General features: G+C 37.6%; 1 protein-coding gene across 2 annotated transcripts in view; it reads left to right on the top strand.

The window, feature by feature from the left end:
- The first annotated feature begins 1,168 nt into the window (after positions 1 to 1,168).
- ANKRD12 (ankyrin repeat domain 12) overlaps positions 1,169 to 19,245 on the top strand; it is a 90,732-nt gene continuing 72,655 nt past the window's right edge. For both annotated transcript variants that reach the window (XM_016208915.2, XM_016208914.2), the window contains exons 1-2: positions 1,169 to 1,365; positions 17,990 to 18,124. In XM_016208915.2, coding sequence (XP_016064401.2) covers positions 18,038 to 18,124 — 87 coding nt within the window. In that variant the 5' untranslated portion in view covers positions 1,169 to 1,365; positions 17,990 to 18,037. The remainder of the gene's footprint in view (positions 1,366 to 17,989; positions 18,125 to 19,245) is intronic.

Raw genomic sequence — 19,245 nt, 5'->3', positions numbered from 1 at the left:
CGTAAATAAAGCGCCCAGAAGGAAGGAAGAATAAAATGGTTTCCTTCCGATTATGTAACCCCTTTGGTGGTTAAACAAGAGAATGTACAAGTTGTTGCAGATTAAACTCAATGTAAGTAAAAAGCGTCCAGAAGGACATCGGTATCGGCTTCTGGGAGACGATACATTTCCCTCACGCACTCTTCCCCAGTACCTGCTAAGTTCCCTCTGAAAATACCAACTCGGACGGATGTGGAAAAATGCATTTAAATTTCTTTTTAAAAAGGTCACTGGAGGGTGCGAATGGGAAAGTGTATCATGGAGTCTGTGCTGTCCCCGCGCAGGTGCACGTTCACGTCCTTTCGGGTGGCATTGCGGACGCACCTGGCGCTGGTAAAAGTGCCCAAGCAGCGGCTCCTCCGCGCAGTACAGGTGTTGCCGCGCAGGCGCACTGCGGCTGGGCAAGGGCTGTCCGCGGCTAAGCGCCGCGGGCCGCCTGTTCCAACGTACCGGAGCCAGCCGTCCGCGGCCAGCAGTATAGCGGTAGATACCCCTCCCTGGCTTCTAGCCGTGATCGCAGCATCATTTTCCCGGGTCGAGCTCACTAACTCGTCCACTAGCCCCTGCAAAAAATAACGTGAATACCGTATGTAGAGTCTCTTCTTCATCGCCGCCGCCGCCATTTCCTGAAGTTTGTAGTCCTATCCATTGCCTTGATCGCCACGAAAAGCTACTGCAGATCCCACTGGCCCAGCAGCGCCAGCGTCAGGAGCTCCTGCGCTTCTTTCGCGCTCCCTCTTTGATTCCTCCTCATTTCTAGGGCCGGTGACGGCGTAGGGGAAGCAGGGACAACCGGGACAACCGGGTGGGGTGGGGAGACAGACGAGCTCGTAGGGAGGAGTTCCGGGCTGCACCTCCCCCACCTCCGCCTCCCACTTGGTACGTTCCGACTTCCTCGCCCCACAGCCGGCAGAGCTGGAGAGGCGGGGCAGCGGGGAGGGGCCGGCGGAAAAGGCGGGGCGGTCACGCCGCTTGTCCCGTGTCCGCGGAGTCACGTGCCCGCGCTGCAGCCAATCGCCGGGTGGCGCTGCCCTGAGAGCGAAGAGGCTGTGGTGAGAGACAGACCGAGACCGGAGATGTTTTTAAGCCCGGCCTCGGCGGCGTTAGTGGCGGTTGCATCGGCGACGAAGACAACGACAGCGACGGCAACACCTAGGCACTTGTTCAGAGGCTAAAGCCTGTGTCGACCGTGCCTCGGTCCGTGAGTGTGAGGGGGGCGTGGCGACAGGCAAGGAGGAAGGAGGGGCGCGGTTTCGAGCCCGTCCCTGGCGCCGGGAGGAGACCCCTCAGTTCTGCGCTGCTCCCGTCCCCCCTCCCCAGAGCAAGGTAAGGGACCTGCCCTGCCCACCTCGTACCTCTCGGCGCCGCCGGGCCTGGCCCGTGGAGCCGCTGGGCTGACGGTGACAGGCCGTTAGTGGCCCAGGCGCGGGTCTGCCCCACCCGCCGCCGCCCCTCCAGCAGTGCCTAGAAGCCGCGGCGCAGCTGGCAGCTGCCGGCGGGGCTGGGGGCGCCACACGGGGCGGGGGCCTCAGCGGGGCGCGCCCTGCTACCACTCTGGGTTCCCGGGGCTGGGCTGCCGCTGCCGCCACTCGGAACATGGCGGGGCCGGGAGAAGCGTGTGCGTGCGAGTGCGCGCGACCCGAGAGGGCGCCGCGGGCTTGCCGCTGCCGGACCTGGCGGGGCGGGGCGGGGGTGGGGGCGCGCCCTGCGGTCCGCCCGCGGGAGACAGCCCCGGCCCCTCCGGGAGGGAGCTTCGGAGGTACCGGCGGTGGGAGGAGAGGCGGATGAAAGAGAGAAGGAAAATTGCCACTTTAATAGTCTCAGGGGAAAGGAGAGCGGTCACGCTGCAGCCCTGTTTTAAATGCCAGTGTAATCCTTGCCGCATTGGGCAATCGGTTCTCTTCCTCGTTTTGTGAGTGTCCGTTCGAATGATGCTCTTAGACCTTTAGAGCACGTCAGGTTCTTAGATCTTATTTTGAGGTGTAGTATGATGTGACGTATCCTGGAGGATCTCAAAGCGTTGAATAAACGGTTGTACAAAGAGGTTACCGAAACCCAGCTGACAGCTGTTTTAATAATAACAGTAAGAAACAGATTAGGGTAGGAAGTTAATACTATTGCACCAGTTGAAACCATAGGAAACATTTTAAGCAGTGTAGTCATCGAGGTTGTCATTTCCACTAGACACCCGCAGCCAAAATACGAACGCGGGTGAAATGGGTTGCAGATCCAGAGATCTGTAACGCTTTGGAATTACGCTAATCCTGAAGTTGAAATGAACCAGTGTTTTCAATCATGTATTCCTTTTTTATTTTAAAAACGACTTATGTAAATTATAAAGGAAGACTAATAAAGTAGCAATTTTTAAGTAAATTGAGTATTAAAAACATGCTAAAGTAGGCTGTTAAAAACCTTGGGCACTGATCTGTTTCAGTTTCTTCATTATACAAAGGCTTTCCTGGAGATTAGCTCAGAACTGGCAGAACATATGTTCTATTGGTGCCAAGTGGCTTAAAAACAAAATGAGATAGTGTCGACTGTATAAGATCAAGTCGCTGTATTAACGAATCATGCTGGGAAAATCTTTAATTTGGGCTAAACGCAAAAATATTTAAAGATTTGAAATGTTTCCCCAGGAGATTATAAGCAAGAGGAGGAATGCTTTACTGCTTAAAGATCTTTTATTGTTGACACAAGCACTAACTAAATTTCTAAAGATCTGCCTATGATTTTACTAAGGTTAAACTTAACTATTCAGGGTATGTGTTCTATTTTAGGAAAAGGCAATGTGTTAAAATGAAAACCTAAGTTAAGTGGTTCGTGGAAGGAAAAGTAAAAAAACAAAACAGGATTCCCTTAATGTCTTAATTTCTGTAGTTTCTATAGTTGTTGCTAGAATGATTTATGAACAAGTAGAGCTGGGAAAGTGGAAATCACTGGGTGTGTATTCCATGAGGAATATTTGAGGAAGAGTAGAGAGAACAAAATTATTCAGATAAGGAAAGAATTTAGGTGGATATATGTTGTGCGACCTCTGCTTTTAGTTCTTAAATATCAGGAAGGGGGGGGAAAGCTTTTACTTTATTTTTTTGAGACAAGTGCCCAACCAGTGGAATGAATTAAAAATAAAAAGGAAGACATTTTTATCAAGACCCTTTTTTTCTATAGAATTGTTTGAAAATGTGACATTCTTCTGAGGGAGATTGGAAAAATGGTAGTAGGGATATTTGGAAAACTCTTCATTGGAAAAGAGACTTTTATTCTAAATAACTAATAAATATTAAATTTCTTGGTATTAGTTGACTAGCAGTTAAATTTTCTTTACATTGTTCTTACGTTTTAAGAACATCATTTCAGTCTAAAAAGAGAATGGTTAGTGACATTAGTTATTTCTGTCATAGTTCATAAGAGGTTTAGACTGCTTTCTTTATATAAACTTGATGATACTGAAGCAACATTTATCAGATAGGCATGAAGAATTTGTCCAATAATTATAGTAGGTTGCTTAAGAGCTATTGACACTACTTTCTGACTTGGAACTTGTTGCTAAAACTAACATCAACATGTATTTGTAAAATACCTTCCTGTGTAAAGAGTAGTCTTGCAGATTTATCCTTAGAACTGGAAGAGATCTTAAATTTTCTGATCTGTTCTCCTCATTTTACAGATGAGAAAGTAAAGGCCTAGTAAGGTGAAATGACAACAATATCAGCACAACTAGTTAAAACAGTCTGTGGTTTGGGGCTAGAGGTTTCTTTTTGTGAAGATGCTAACTTGTCTCTTTCTTTAAGAGCTAGCTTTATGGAGTAGTGGAAAGAACATTGAAATATAAGTGAGCAGGCCTGGGTCTAAATTCTTGCTTTGTCACTTCCTAACTGTGGTTTTTGACAAATCACATTACCTTTCAGAACCTTGCTTTCTTAACCTACAAAAAATAATTTTCCTACATAACTTAACAGGTTTGTTGGAAGGAACAAATGTGATTACATATGGACAGCTCATTGTATATAGTAAACTTTTTATACATGTAAGAAATTGTGATATTATTTTTAAAATAAATAATAGTTCTTACTGTATAACAAGGTGTCAAGATCCCTTGGTTTTTGCTTAGCCTTAGCTTTGTTTTCAGCACCTGCTGTTTTACAGATTATAACTCCCTGTAGATACATTCTCTGATCCCCACTTAGTTCTAATCTTAGTAAAGCCTTTTACGGAACATTTTTTAAATGTAGTTGTTAGAGCCTGACTTCCTCTGGAGAGAATATAGAGTTTCTTCATATAGCATTTGAAAACATTCTCCTATACTCCCATACATGCATAATCTGTTTAACAGTGGGTTTTTTTTTAAAGTAATAGTGAAAGTATCTTAGTTACAATGTTGTCTGTTACTAGTTTCCAGATAGGCAATAACAGGAGATAATTTTCCTTTATAAACTCAGTTTTGAATAGTTCATATTAAGGTTATCTTGCAGATCTAAAATACATAGAAATGTTAAGGCAGAGCTTTTGTTTATTGACATATGCTGTTAAGTTTCTTTTCTTCTAGTACTTTAAATTGATAATGCTAGAAACCAATATGTCATATTTTAGTATTACATAGATTATTTGTAAACTTGAAGCTAAAGTTTATGATGAACAGTTGTTAAGCATTTAGAATACCTGTGTAATAACATATCTGTGTTCAAAGTTTTAAGTGAGACGTTTCAGACAATTTTTTTATAACCTTGTAAAACAGATACTATTATTATTCTAACGTATGGCTGAGGAGAATGAGGCTTTGAACATTTATGTGACTTGTAGATATTCACAGACCTAAGAAAGTGACAGATTCTGTTGTCCCCTTTCTTAATCACTTCTCTGTGTTCTGACTCTAATTATGAGTCTTAGCTGATTTTGAAAAGTTAAAGGCAGTGTTTCTTAAATTTCAGACTTCATGAAAAATGTTTGGTGATCAGCTGTTCTACCTTCTACTTTGTTGGTTAAAAAATAAAAATAAAATAAAAATAAATACTATTAGAATCGTGGACGATAGGCCAGCAAGCCTATGAGATCCTGATATAGTTGTTGGTGGTTTGTGTTTTTTTTTGTTTTTGTTTTTGTTTTTGGTGGTTTGTGGGGGTTTTTATGTGAGTTGTCAGAAGCAAATTATTCTCAGAAGCTACTAAAGGACTATTTAACATTTCAAGAGGCTATTCTAAGAAACTTTACCTTGATACTGGTATTATTATTCTGAAGAAACATACTTTAATCAGCATGACTAGAGAAAAAGATAACTCACCAAATTCATTTAGGACTTTTATAAAGGAATAGATCGAGCAATAATAAATTTTAGTTTGTCTAGATTAGAAAATACCATCTAAGGCTACATAATCTGATTAGTGAGACCTTCCAAAATTTTAAGAAATACAAATTCAAACTTAAGTTTTTAGAAAATTAAGTATAAATACAGAAATGCTTCCAATTGAGGTTAAGTAGAAGAGGTAAATTATGAAGCCACAAGTTATAGGGTAGAAATTATTTATTTTTCTTTGGCATTTAAAAATCGTGTCATCTTTAACCAATCTCTTTAACATTTGTTTATTACACTAAAATTGTTTCAAAATATGTAGTTACTTTTCTGGTTATCAGTTTGTATTTGGGCATAATTGGGGGAATATCACAAATATTAGTGATAAATACCTTATTTTTAAACTACCTTATTGCCTGAGAGTTGTGAGAGCTCTGTAACTTCTCAGATTTCAGATTGTTCTTCCTCCTAGTTTTGTTGACATTCTGACTTCTAATAGAAAACAAAAACTCTGCATGTGTGACTCTCTCCCTAGAAATAGCTATATTGACTCAGGATAAGATAATTGTATGTTAGAAATTATGGTGCTTTGTAGTTCATGAAGTACTTTTTACATCCGATTTCTTTTGAATTCTCAACTATTCTGAAAATTGATGCTATTGAATCATGGATAGGATACAGGTTAAAATTCTCTGGAGTAATGCTAGACTCCTTTGAAATTCTTCAAGAAAGAAGCATTAGCAAACCTAAAGGAAGAGGAAAGAAACACATGTACTTTTTTTCTCTCTCTTCCACTAAAGTCACATTATACCCAGCTTTCTTTTCCTTTTTTAATTGATCTCAGAGAGAGGAAGGAGGGTGGGAGGAGAGAGAGAGAAACATCCATTGGGTGCTTCTTGCATGAGCCCCACCTGAAAATCTAACCCGAAACCAGGGTATGTGCCCTGACTAGGGATCAAACCTACCACCTCTTGGTGTGTGGGATGACGCTCCAACCAACTGAGCTGCATCAGCCAGGGCCCATCTTTCTTTTTATTCTATTCTGCTTCTTAAACTTAAGCAGGGTAGAAGGAAACACTAAAAACATTGTTTATACCACATTACTAATTAGTGTTGATGGTTAATGATCATCGACAGTTGAGGAAATTAAAATTTTACAGAATGTTTCCTATCATAATCTGCACAAAAATACTACAACTAGGGATAAAGCCTTAGTTTGTATTTTGGACTTCTAAAGTCTTGCAACCTATGAGTTAATGAATTTAATTTAAATTCATTACCAGAATTTAATTTTGACAATTTGGAAGTTACTTGGTGATTAAGGAAAAGGACTTTTATTGAGCTTTTGTACTCTAGGTACTATTAGATATTTTTATTTATGTTATTTTAATATGAGAGATATTTTACACATCTAGTTATGAAAATACTTCAAAAAGTTGTCACTGGTATGTCTCCAACTATAGATAGGATTACACAAGAACTTGCAATTCTCAAGTGTTATCTAAATGTAAGTCTGTTATTTTGAGAGAAGTTTTTTCTTAAGATCAACCCAGTTCATAGATTTATAGTTGAGGTGATCACCCAGTAGTGGTTATTCAACCTTCAGAAATCATCTCTGTCTGCCAGGATTCATAAAAACATACCAAAAATGAAGATGAGTGTTCTCTTTAAGCGGCAGCTGAACAGAACAAAGAATAGTTCTTTATCAAGTTTCTGTTTATCCTCATGTTATTGAAGGTAAACAAGAATGCTTGACAGCAAACTGGCTTACTCATTCTTCCTTTCCTTTGTTCTTTTTACCCCTCTGTGGCTCTTCCTTTTTCGGCCCTAGTGCTTTCTTGCTTTGCAAACAACCAGTGAAAATAAATCTAAACCTATCTGTTGTTGGTTAACAATTTAATCTAAATCAGTGACTGTATTGCTTACTTATAGAACTACAGCTTCATAGAAGTTGGTGATATCATTAAGAGAAAAAGACAGGATAAAATGATAGATTAATTTTGAGCCTTTCGAGGAAAAATAATTATTTTGTATGTTGGATTTTTACAAGGAGTGAAAGCTCTTGAATGATCCAGTCTGACTGTGTGTTACATATTATCGCTGGATACTGAATTTGAAAGCAATGGAATTTTTATTTTTTTACTTCTGAATTTTTAAGTTCTACCATAGTGAACAAGTATGGGTATAATAAAGAAGGTCTTAAACATTGCATCATGATTAGTTAACAAATTTTAAATAAATGTTTCTATGAACACTCCATTTAGCATTTTTCAACCAGGTGTTTGGGAAAATATAAGCAAAGACAATATTATAGCTTTTGTCTCAATGAACAAACATAGACGTGAAATAGGACAATAATATTATTTTTTAATTATTCAAATTTCTAGTTGATTTAGAAAGGAACATGGTAAGCCTTGCAAAGACATGGATTTGTATCTGTCTTATTGACTGTTGCACCCTCAATTCCATCACACCGGAAAAGGTCAGTGTATATTTAGTGATTGAGAATGTTAGTGACAGGAGAAGGTATGACTGGCATAAGAGGATGAACTAGGAGTAAGGGAGAAAAGATGGGTAGCAGATGAGAAAGGCCGTGATTACTAGGATAAGGGGCTTGGCTTAATAAAAATGAATTTCCAAAATGGGGAATGATGTAATACTGTTTTTTTAAAAAAAGAAAATAATTCTAGAAGTTGTATGGAATTAGGAGGCAAGGAGATCATTGAAAAGGTTCTTGGGTTTTAAAGCATTAGGTCCCAGTGCTAAGCACATGTCTGGAGAAGACATTCTCTGCTTGCATGGAACTTAAAATTTAACAGAGATAATTACTTAAAACAAGGAATCATAATTAGGGAGAGTTCTGTCAACATTGTAAAATTACATTGCAAATTCTTTACTAAATATGTGTTCAGGAGAAAGGACCTATGGCTTTCAGGCTCTGAAACAGATCTGTCCAAAAAAGACTTAAGATTATCACTAACTTGGAATTTAAGTTCAATTTTTGATACAGAACTGTTCCATTCTTAAATAGTCCTAAATGTATGTTTTTTGGCATTATTTTTATAGTATATTTCCTTTAATAGATAAAGCTGTTTAATATTGGTACCATCATTGGGATCCCCCCCATTCATAACATTCGTGTGATTGTATATTAGGACGTGTTTTATTTTAAAAGTAAAACCAGATAACTCACATATTCTTTCCCATTGGAGTTGGAGTTTTCACAGTAGTACCCTTTTCTTGTACTTTCTTACAGCTGTTAGAATACAGTGAATTTACTCTGGGTGGGTCCCTCATTACCATCTTGCTCTTTATTCTTCTCAGCATACTTTGGCAGGGAAACAGTTTATAATTCTAAATTGCTCTGGCCAAAAGAGCTACCAGTAATACATACTGCTACCCTTAGCCAGTTTAGAGCATGTTTTCTTTTAAATGCCCTTGAAATACGCAGTTATCCTGAATTCTTGTGTGTACTATAGTAAGTAGGTTTATACTGGAAAGTGAGCAGGAAACAGAAAAAGTGAAGTAGCAGATCAGGACTTAAATAAGGCCCAAACAATTCAACCCTGGTGTGAAGTCATGGAAGCTTCAATTTTGGCTATAATTGAGCAGTATTAAAACCTATACTGTTGTTGAGTCCAGGTGGGAATTATATGGTATACAGATATAAATAACTTAATATTTATATTAGCGTTGTTCTCTCAGAGGGGACTGATTTCAACTACCTATAATTGCATAAAGAGTTTGGGCATAGATAAAGGTGATTTTCAGGATCACAGACTTATATTTCAAAAGCAGTGATCATGATCAACTATTCTGGTTTTTTATGTTGTAACCTTTATCCCAAATCTCTTATATTTTCATGTGCTACTATTAAAACTACACCCAATTATGTAAGCACCTAAAAGTCCTTTTCTTTCATTTAAGGCTACAGTATGTGCCGATCATTTTTTAAAAAAATATGTTTTTATTGATTTCAGAGAGAGGAAGGGAGAGAGAGATAGAAACATCAATGATGAGAATCATCGATCGGCTACCTTCTGCACACCCTTTATCGGGGATCAAGCCCCAAACCAGGGCATGTGCCTTGACCAGGAATGGAACCATCACCTCCAGATTCATAGGTCAATGCTTAACCACTGAGCCATGTCGGCAAAAGTGAGTTAGGGCATTATTTGGGATTACATGTTGAGTGGTACTTAGAATGGCACCTGAGGTATGTGTTGCAAAGATCAGCTGCTTGCCTTTTGAGGGCAGGAGAGGGGGCAAAGTTACAATATCAAAAACTTTTTATTTAGAAATATTTCAGATAATTTAAAAGGTACCGAAAATAACAAAATGAGCACCTGGGTGTGTATCATCAGTTAAGAATTAAACATTACAAAGTCAGTTGAAGCCCCCTATATATATAGCTTTCCTTGATCCATTTCCTAATCCCCCCAGGGGAATTCCTATCTCCTCCTTTCTGCATAAACTTTTTTCCAACAGTGACTTTTCCCTTTCTCTTTCCCTTTCCCAGTTGTTTCTTTCTTCAAAGTTCACCACAGTGACTTTTTCATTTTAATTCTGTTGTATGTTGTATATAACACTAAGAGCAGTCTGACTAGGGGAACTGAAAATAAGATTGTGTACATGAGGTAGAAATCTACCTTAAAATCTAAGCAAAGGACACCCTAGCCAGTTTGGATCAGTGGTTAGTGTTGGCCCACAGACTGAAGGGTCCTGCGTTCGATTTTGGCCAAGGGCACGTACCTCCATTGCAGGCTCGATCCCTAGCCCTGGTCAGGCGCATGCGGGAGGAAACCAGTCAATGTGTCTCTCTCACATTGATGTTTCTCTCTCTCCCCCTTCCACGCACTCTGAAAAGCAATGGGAAAAAAATCCTCAGGTGAGGATTAAAAAAATAATAATAAAATCTAAGCAAAGGAAAGTTAGACTTCAACTCTGCATAGTGCAGAACAGAACTGATAAAGTAGATGTGAAAGTAATCTAATAATTATTTTAGGAATGGTATTAGTCTGGTAGCAGCAGTGTGTGGAGCAGTGGGTCTGAAAGGAAGTGGAGAATTGCTAATTCATTTTCATTGACTTTTTCTTCTAATTACCCTATGTTAATGAGATTGTATTTGGTCTCCAAACACTTTACCATTTTGAAAGAAGAGAAGAACCTGGTGGCAGAACGCTGAATTATAGGTATTTCTAGTTTTCAGAATTTGAGAGATTACTCCTGTCCCCTTTTAGAATCTGTTGACAGGGAAGTGCATATGTAGTGGTTCTTAGATTTCTACTTTCAACATTGGTAATTTTTCAGCTCCCAATGCCAGAGATACAAGTAAAGCTGCCTCACCATTTTCTCTGAGCTGTTGCAGCCCTCTACTGGTCTGTGGAAGTTGTGCAGTGTAAAACCCAGTAGAGCTAGGAGGAGGTCAGTAAACTCAGCAACTCATTTTTAGAACCTTAGAAGACATTTATGCCAACTGTCCCAATTGCAGATGAGTATTTTATATATTCACTTTAATTCTGGAAATATAGATATCTATTAGGTACCCAGAGCAAATAGATCACTGTAAACACAACTGCCTGTATTACTTTCTTTTAAAACTTGTAATGTATTGTTAGAATGTGGTCCTTTATGGTCTATTGTCTGACAATGTAAAAAAAAATCTTTTTGCCACTAATCTCTTTGGTTAACATTATCTAAGGAAGTAATGAGAATCTTCTTTATTATTATTATTTTTAATCCTCACCTGAGGGTATTTTCCCATTGATTTTTTTTTTTTTTTAGAGAGAGTGGAAGGGAAGGAGGGAGGGAGAGAGAGAGAGAAACATCAATGTGAGAGAGACACATTTATTGGTTGCCTCCCACATGCGCCCCTACCAGGGTGGGGGAATGAACCTGCAACCCAGGTATGTGCCCTTGCCGGGAAATCAAACCCACAACTCTTCGGTACGCAGGCTGATGCTTTAACCACTTAGCCACACCAGCCGGGCTGTTTGTTTATTTTTTAATCCTTACCCGAGGATATGTTTTTATTGATTTTTTTAGGAGGGAGGTAGGGAAGGGGGGAAGAGAGAGAGAGAAAGAAAGAAAGAAAGAGGGAGAGAAAGAAAGAAAAAAAAAAGGAGAGGGAGAAAGAAGAAACAAACAACCATGTAAGAGTAACATCAATCAGTTGCCTCCCTTAAGCACCTTGACCAGGGATCAAACCTGCAACCTAGGTATGTGCCCTGACCAGGAATCGAAACCACGCTTCAACCACCAAGCCACCCAGCCAGGGCGAGAATTTTACTTTTTAAAAAATTTGAGGTATTTTTAAATTATTACTATTAGAAGATAAATAAAACAAATAAGTGCCATTTGCTTCTTTTAAATTATTTTCAAAGCATTTCTACTTCTTGTTGCTGGGGCCAGAAACTTGGGTGTCATTCTAGCCTCCTTGCTCATTTACTATTTCTCCTTACCTCACAATCTTGTCATTGTTCTTTAAGTGGCCTCCTTCTCTCTCATCTAATTCCTCTTTAATCTGCCTTTCAGAGTTTCAGCAAGAGCATCTGCCTACTCAGATTGTCCCTGCTTTTTAAAAAGGCTTAAATTGCTTTTTGTCATAAAGATGAAACAGCACAATGACAAGGTGCTTCATGATGTGACCCTTTGCTGCTTTTTTTAGCCCCATTTCCTACTGCAGTTTTTCAACTTTGCTATTCCTTCAATGTGGCCTGCTTTCTTGGGGGGAGAGGGGGCGGGTCACAACTGTGCTCATGCTTTTTCCTCTGCAGCCCCATCTGTGTCTGCTTCATCTATATCTACCTGCCTCATAGTCATCCTTAAGACTCTATTTCAGTATTAACCTCTTCTTGAAATTCCCCACCTATACTCCTATGTATAGCACCCAGGTTGATGATCCCTTTGTGCTAGTACTATCATTTCTGTAGCATTTATTATTCCATATGGTAATTAACTTGTCCCTTGCTCCTTAAAAACTGTAAATTCCTTTTAGGTTAGATTGTGTCTTGTTCATCTTCTATTGCTTGGCATATAGATGCTTAGTAAATGTTAAATGATTGAATAATTACATGAGCAAACTGGGGTATGATGCTAAAGGAAATACCCATAATTGAATAACTTAACAATTTTTTTTGAAGTTAATGAGGAAGAATCAGTTCTTTTAGACCAATGCTTATTTCATAATATGTTTACATTGAGGAAAGAGAGGAGATAAAGAATTGTAGAATTTTAGAGCTGGAATGAACTTCATTTTAAAATGAGGAAACTGAAACCTAAAGAGTTTACTAAAAAAAGTTACAACAAGAACCCAGATATTCTAGTACATTTTTTTTACTTTGCTCAATTCCTCCTAATATATTTTGCCTTAAGATTTGCTAGGATTATTAGGTATTGGTTGTTTATATTTTAAGCAGTTGGGCTATCTAAATATTACTCTTTTATATTATAGGTTTACCTTTGTGGAATTTTGAAGGTGATACATTCCTATAGCCAAACCAAGTTGACCATTTATAATGTATTTACTTTGTATAGACTTTTGAATTATCTGCCATGCTCAGATTCCTAAAAGATAAAATACTTAGCAGTACCAACCCAAAGTGCAGCTTATCTTTACTGGATTGAGCTTCTGTCCTGAATATGTGCTTCCTTTTCTATTCTGGTAGCTGGATTAAAAAACATAAAACACCTTTTTACCTTTTTTGCTCTACCTTTGTCTGAAGCAGCCTCTCACCTGCCATCTTATTATTACTCTTTCCCCTTGGGTTCTACCCAGAGAATTGTAGTCCTCCAGAGCAAATCAAGTGTAAGTTGACCTATTACATTATTTTTTTAATTTTTATTTGAAGAATATACAGTACATGTTCATTATAAAAGTTAATATAGAACTGTATAAAATAAACTATAAATATTCCTTAAGGGCATCGTTGAGGACAGTTTATTTTAAAGGATGTGGATATTTGTCTTGATTTTTGGCATGCTTTTGGTTAAATTTGTGATTTTATTATACTAATTTCTTGGTATGGAATTACAACCATCATATTCTTATTGGAAAATGTTATGGAATAGCTGCCAAAAAACATCGTGGTGAAAATCAACCATTGCTTACTTGGGAAGGTATTCTAAAGAAAACACCATCCCTTTTCATGATCTGAATTCTCCCTTGCATGGTTTAAGTAGTTAAGGAGGGGTGAAGGGTGCGGGGCAGGGGAATCCAGTTAATATCCCAGAAGCAAGGCCACTTATTTTCAGGCCTTTTCCATTATTTTTTTAAAACCACTTTTTAAAGTATGATGAGGGAATTAAGGTGTTTGGTCTTTGCTTAACTAGGAAATACTTAGTCTTTATTTTGGTTTTATTCTTTATAATAATGATTTATTTTTTGTCTGGGGAAAATAGTAATAAGGATGTCACTCAGAATTTTTTAATAAGTTAAACTATCATTTTTGCATTCCTAAAAAAATAGAATTTGGAGTGAAATTTTTCTAAATCTCTTATTTTGGAATCAGAATTTTGGAAGGATAGGAGATCCTTAATGTCATCTAGCCTAACTTTACTTTTAAGAAGAAACAGGAATATTGAGAAGTGATGAAAGTCAACCAAAAAGTCAGTAGTAGATATCAGAGAAAGTAACAGTCACTTTTCTAACTGAATGATTCTTAAGGATTATTGAATTCTATTGCTGTGATTTGATCCTTTAGTAGTTGCCTTTATTTTCAACAGTTTTGGAGGAAGCATTTTTATCCCCACAGCAGCTATAGCCCAGTGAAAGCTGGAATAGGAAAAATGTTGGGAATTCCCATTCCATCCTTATAGTTCTGCCTTTACTTTCTTTAAGTAGGTTGTAAAATTGACAAATTTATAGGGCAGCATTTGAATATTTTTTTAATATGCACCAAGGACTGTGCTAAGCCATCATTTTAGTTCTCATAGCCTTAACAGTTGAACTTTATCATTTCATAACAGATGAAGAAATTAAGTAACTTGGACTTTGTTTTCAGTTGTATTTAATCTAAAGTGCATGTTCTGGGGACTTCAGGACAAGAAGACAGACTGGGTGAGCTCCTTTTTTCAAATATAAGGAAATGCTAGATAAAAAGAAAACATTTAAAAAATACATAGTTGAGCTTCAGAACAAGAAAGATGAATCTGTAGGTGCCTGAATAGGAAAGAGGAGCTCAAAGTCATATTAGAAAACAGAAATTGAAACCCTGTCCTAAAAGGAAAGTAGACAGGTACTGTACTCCTTAGTGAGTGAACTTGAATGCAGTACTGGAATCCACAGGCCCTGGAATGACAGGGAACTGAGCCCACATCAGGAAGAATCTGAATTATTCATGAATGGGGCCTTTGAAAAAAGTTCATCTACCCACCTGGGTTTATGTTTCCTGATATAACTTCTTCCAATCCTTTTATTTTTAACCTTTTAGTATCCTTTTGTGGTCTCTTTTACAAAGTATATTGCTGAATCTCATTTGCAGCCTTAGAAACTTATATTTTGATTAAAGACCTTAATCCATTCTCATTTATTATAATAACACATATATTGGAAATTATTTACATTTTATTTACTATACTTCTATTTATTTTCCAGAGTAAGTTTTTTAGTCTTAAATATATGTATGTATACATATTTACAGAGTTTCCCAAAAATATGTATACACACAGTGTCTATAGATTTATTACATTTTGAAAATGAAATGTATTTCAAGAAACACTGCCTTTATAATTTTTCAAAGTGTGTATACATTTTTTGGGATGCCCTGTATGTGTTGTGTATATATGTGTGTATTTCTCCAAAGAAGACAAGTACTTTAATCACTTTCTCACTTATCTCTAGTCTCCTCCACCCCATTCCCTACCCCCTAGTTTCCCTGCAGGCATGTTAGTATTCTGTCGAATTTTAGTTCTGGATTGTTAGGGGTGTTTTTCAAGCATCTATTCTTTTTGTTACTTTTTATATGAAATATACTTTATTAGGTTATTCATTCACTCCCATATATCACGTAGTCTTCATAAATTTATTTCAACTCTTTTTGTTATTATTTTTATTTTTAAATTACAGTTGACATGCAATATTATATTAATTTCAGGTTTACAACATCATGATTAGACATTTATATAACTTACTGATTACCCTGATAAATCTAGTACCCATCTGACACTATATATAATTGTTACAATATTATTGACTATGTTACCTATGGTGTGCTTTACATCCCCATGACTATTCTTTAACTATCAATTTGTACTTCTAAATCCCTTTACCTTTTTCAGCCAACCCCAAAACCCTCTCCCATCTGGCAACCGTCAAAATACTCTCTGTATCTATGAGTCTGTTTCTGTTCTGTTTATTTCTTTGTTTATCAGATTCCACATATAAGTGAAATCATTTGGCATTTGTCCTTCTCTGACTTATTTCACTCAGCACAATACCCTGTAGGTCCATCCATGTTATTGCAAATGGCAACATTTCATTCTTTTTTTATGGCTGAGTCATATTCCGTTGTATATATGCATTACTTTTTCTTTATTCATTCATCTAGTGAGGCACTTAGGTTGCTTCCATATCTTGGCTATTGTAAATAATGCTGCAGTAAACGTGGATATATATGTCTTCTTGATTTAGTGTTTTGGGTTCTTTGGCTCTGTATCCAGAAGTTGAATTGCTGGATCCTTTTTTGTTTCTTGTTATAGTCTTTGTTTTGAAATCTGTTCTGTCCGATTTAAGTATTGCTACCCCAACCTTTTTATGTTTTTATTTCTATTTTCATGAAATCTTTTTTTCCATCCTTTTACTTTCATTCTGTGTCTGTCTTTCAGTCTGAAGTCTCTTGTAGGCAGCATATGTAAGGGCCTTGTTTGTTATCCATTCAGTCACTGTATATCTTTTGATTGAAGTATTTAATCCATTGCATTAAAATAATTATCGATAGGTAATATGTAGTTATTGCCATTTTATTCGTATTTTTATCTTCTTCTTGAAGAAGTCCCTTTAACATCTCTTGTAATACTGGTTTGGTGGTGATGAACTCTTTTAACTTTTTGTCTGGGCAGCTCTTTATTTGTTCTTCGATTCTAAATGATAGCTGGGTAGAGTAATCTTGGTCATAGGTCCTTGCTTTGCATCACTTTGAATTTTTCTTTCCAATCCCTTTTGGTCTGAAAAGTTTCAGTTGAGAGATCAGCTGACAGTCTTATGGGAGCTCCCTTATAAAGGTCACTAACTGCTTTTCTCTTGCTGCTTTTGAGATTCTCTCTGTCTTTAACCTTTGGCATTTTAATTATGATGTACATGTCTTGGTGTGGGACTCTTTGGGTTCATCTTGTTTGGGACTCTCTGCACTTCCTGGATTTGTATGTCTATTTTCTTCACCAGGTTAAGGAAGTTTTTCATAATTTTTTTCAAATTCTTGCTGATTGGGTGTTTTCTGCTTTCTTATCTTCCAAATCACTGATTTGATTTTCTGCTTCATCTGCTCTACTCTTGATTCTCTGTAATTTATTTTTCATTTCAGTTAGTATGTCCTTCATGTCTCTCTGGTTCTTTGTTATGGTTTTCATGTTCTTTTTTTCTGCTGTCAAAGTTCTCACTAAGATCCTTGAGTGTTCTTATTACTATTGTTTTGAACTCTGTATCTGATAGATTGTTTGCCTCCATATCATTTAGTTCTTTTTCTGGATATTTCTCCCTTTCTTTCATTTGGGACTTGTTTCTTTGTCTCCTCATTTTGGCTGCTTCTTTGTGCTTGTTTCTGTGTATTAGATAGAGATGCTACGTCTTCCGGACTTGGTATAGTGGCCTTGTGGAGTTGGTGACTTGTAGCTCCCAGTGCCACGACCTCCCTGGTCACTGAGCTGGGGCCGGCTTCAGATGCGTCCCTGTGTGGGCTGAGTGCACTGTCCTATTGTAGTTGATTGCTGTTGGCACATCACTGGGAGGGATTGACCCCCAGGCAAATAGGCTGAGACTATAGCAGAGGTGCTGCTGTGCAAGGGCCTATCCCACAGAGAAAGACTTGATTCAGCCGGGCTCAGGTACCCACTGAGTCTGCCCTTTGAGTGTGTTGCTGTTGGAGGTAGTTGGGTTATAATCCAGTGTGCTCTGAAGCTGTCCACTTGGTGCACTGGCTCTGGGGTTTCCGGGCAGGTGCAAGATCAGCTATTGCCTCTGCCCTGCCATGGGGCCATTTGGAATGAGCTACAGAGCTATCTGCGAAGGGCTGCTACTTGTACTGGGCTTGGAGGTACCCAGGTGAGGCAGGGCACAGGCAATAACTGCCAGACCAATACAGAACTACCAGTGAATCTATTAGGAGTTTCTACCTCTGGAGCCATGCTGGAATGACAAAACCTTTGCCACTGCTTCCACTCTGCTGCTTCTGTTACCCAGAAAACTGGAGATTGAATATTAATCTGGAGAGGGTAGGAAGAATTATAAAAGTTCTCTTTTTTTCCCTTTAGTGACATGCTGAGTGGACTTAAGAAGCTCAAATTGTTCTATGAAAACTTATTTTAGGTTAAGATGGCCTCTGAGAAAATAAATGATCTTATGGAGACCTAGAGAAAAGCACTGAAGCAAATTGCACTAAATTGCATAACCCTTCGGTAGGTTTTATTACAGAGGTATACAAATAACCCTTATCTGTCCATTCTTTACAGATCCAGGATGAGAAGACTGATAAAAGAAGCTAGCTGAAGAGCTGTAAGATGCCCAAATCTGGGTTCACAAAACCAGTTCAGAGTGAAAATTCTGACAGTGACAGCAATATGGTAGAAAAACCATATGGAAGAAAGGTATATGATTATATTAAAGATTTGTTGGTTCTTGGAACTGGGAAAAAGTTGTGCAACCATTGTAACAGTCCAGTTTAGACCATTCCCATCATTGGGAAAAGATCCTCATGCCCATTTACAATCAATCCATTCCCACCCCAACCCTCAAATACCCCTAAATCTGTTTTTAATATCAGAAATTGAAAGTTTTCAACTTTCTTTTCAAAAATTGTTTTGGCTATTCAAGATCCTTTGCATTTTCATATAAATTTTAGAATTAGCTTGTCAGTTTCTTTTTTTAAAAAAAAAAAGCCTGCTGGGAATTTAAGTGGGATATTATTGAATCTGTAGATCACTTGAATAGTATTACCGTATTAACAATATGTGTTTCTATCCATCCCCACAGAATATCTCTCTATTTATATCTTAAGCTTCTCTGAGTGATGGTTTGTAGTTTTCAGTGTGCAAATTGTGTGCTTCAGTTGTTGAATTGTTCCCATTTTATTCTTTTGGATGCTCTTGTAGATCATTTCATTTTGAATTTTTCATAGCTAGTATATAGAAATATAATTGATTTTTATATAGTGACCTTGCCTCCAGTGACTTTACTGAATTCATTTTTTGGTTCTAAAACTTTGTGGATTCCTTAAGATTTTCTACAAATGAGATATTGTCATCTGCATTTAAAGATAATTTTACTTTTTCAGTATGGATACTTTTATTTCCTTTTGCTGATTGTACTGACAATCTCTGCCTTTAGTAGTGTTTACTCACATTTAATGTAATTGTTGATAAGGTTGGATTTATAGATGCTATTCTGCTCTGTTATACATTTCATGCCTTTGTTTCTTATCTATGCTTCCTTTTTTAAAAAATTTTTCCTATATACTATTTAAATTTCTGTGACTTTTTTTAAAGAATGTTACTTGAATTATAATTTTAAAATGTTGATCTAGGGTTTATAATCTGCATCCTAATTCCTACACGTTAATATTGACTTAATTCCAGTAAAAATAGTAACTTTGCTCCATTATAGCTTTATTTCCTTCCCTTTGTGCTATCTATGTAATATAGATTACATCTACATTTGTTAACTAATGCAACAACGGAATGTTATAATTATTTTATACAATATTCTCTTT

The sequence above is a fragment of the Miniopterus natalensis genome, chromosome 7, assembly GCF_054644295.1.
Source record: "Miniopterus natalensis isolate mMinNat1 chromosome 7, mMinNat1.hap1, whole genome shotgun sequence".
Taxonomy (NCBI): domain Eukaryota; kingdom Metazoa; phylum Chordata; class Mammalia; order Chiroptera; family Miniopteridae; genus Miniopterus; species Miniopterus natalensis.
This window is presented reverse-complemented; position numbering and strand designations above follow the sequence as displayed.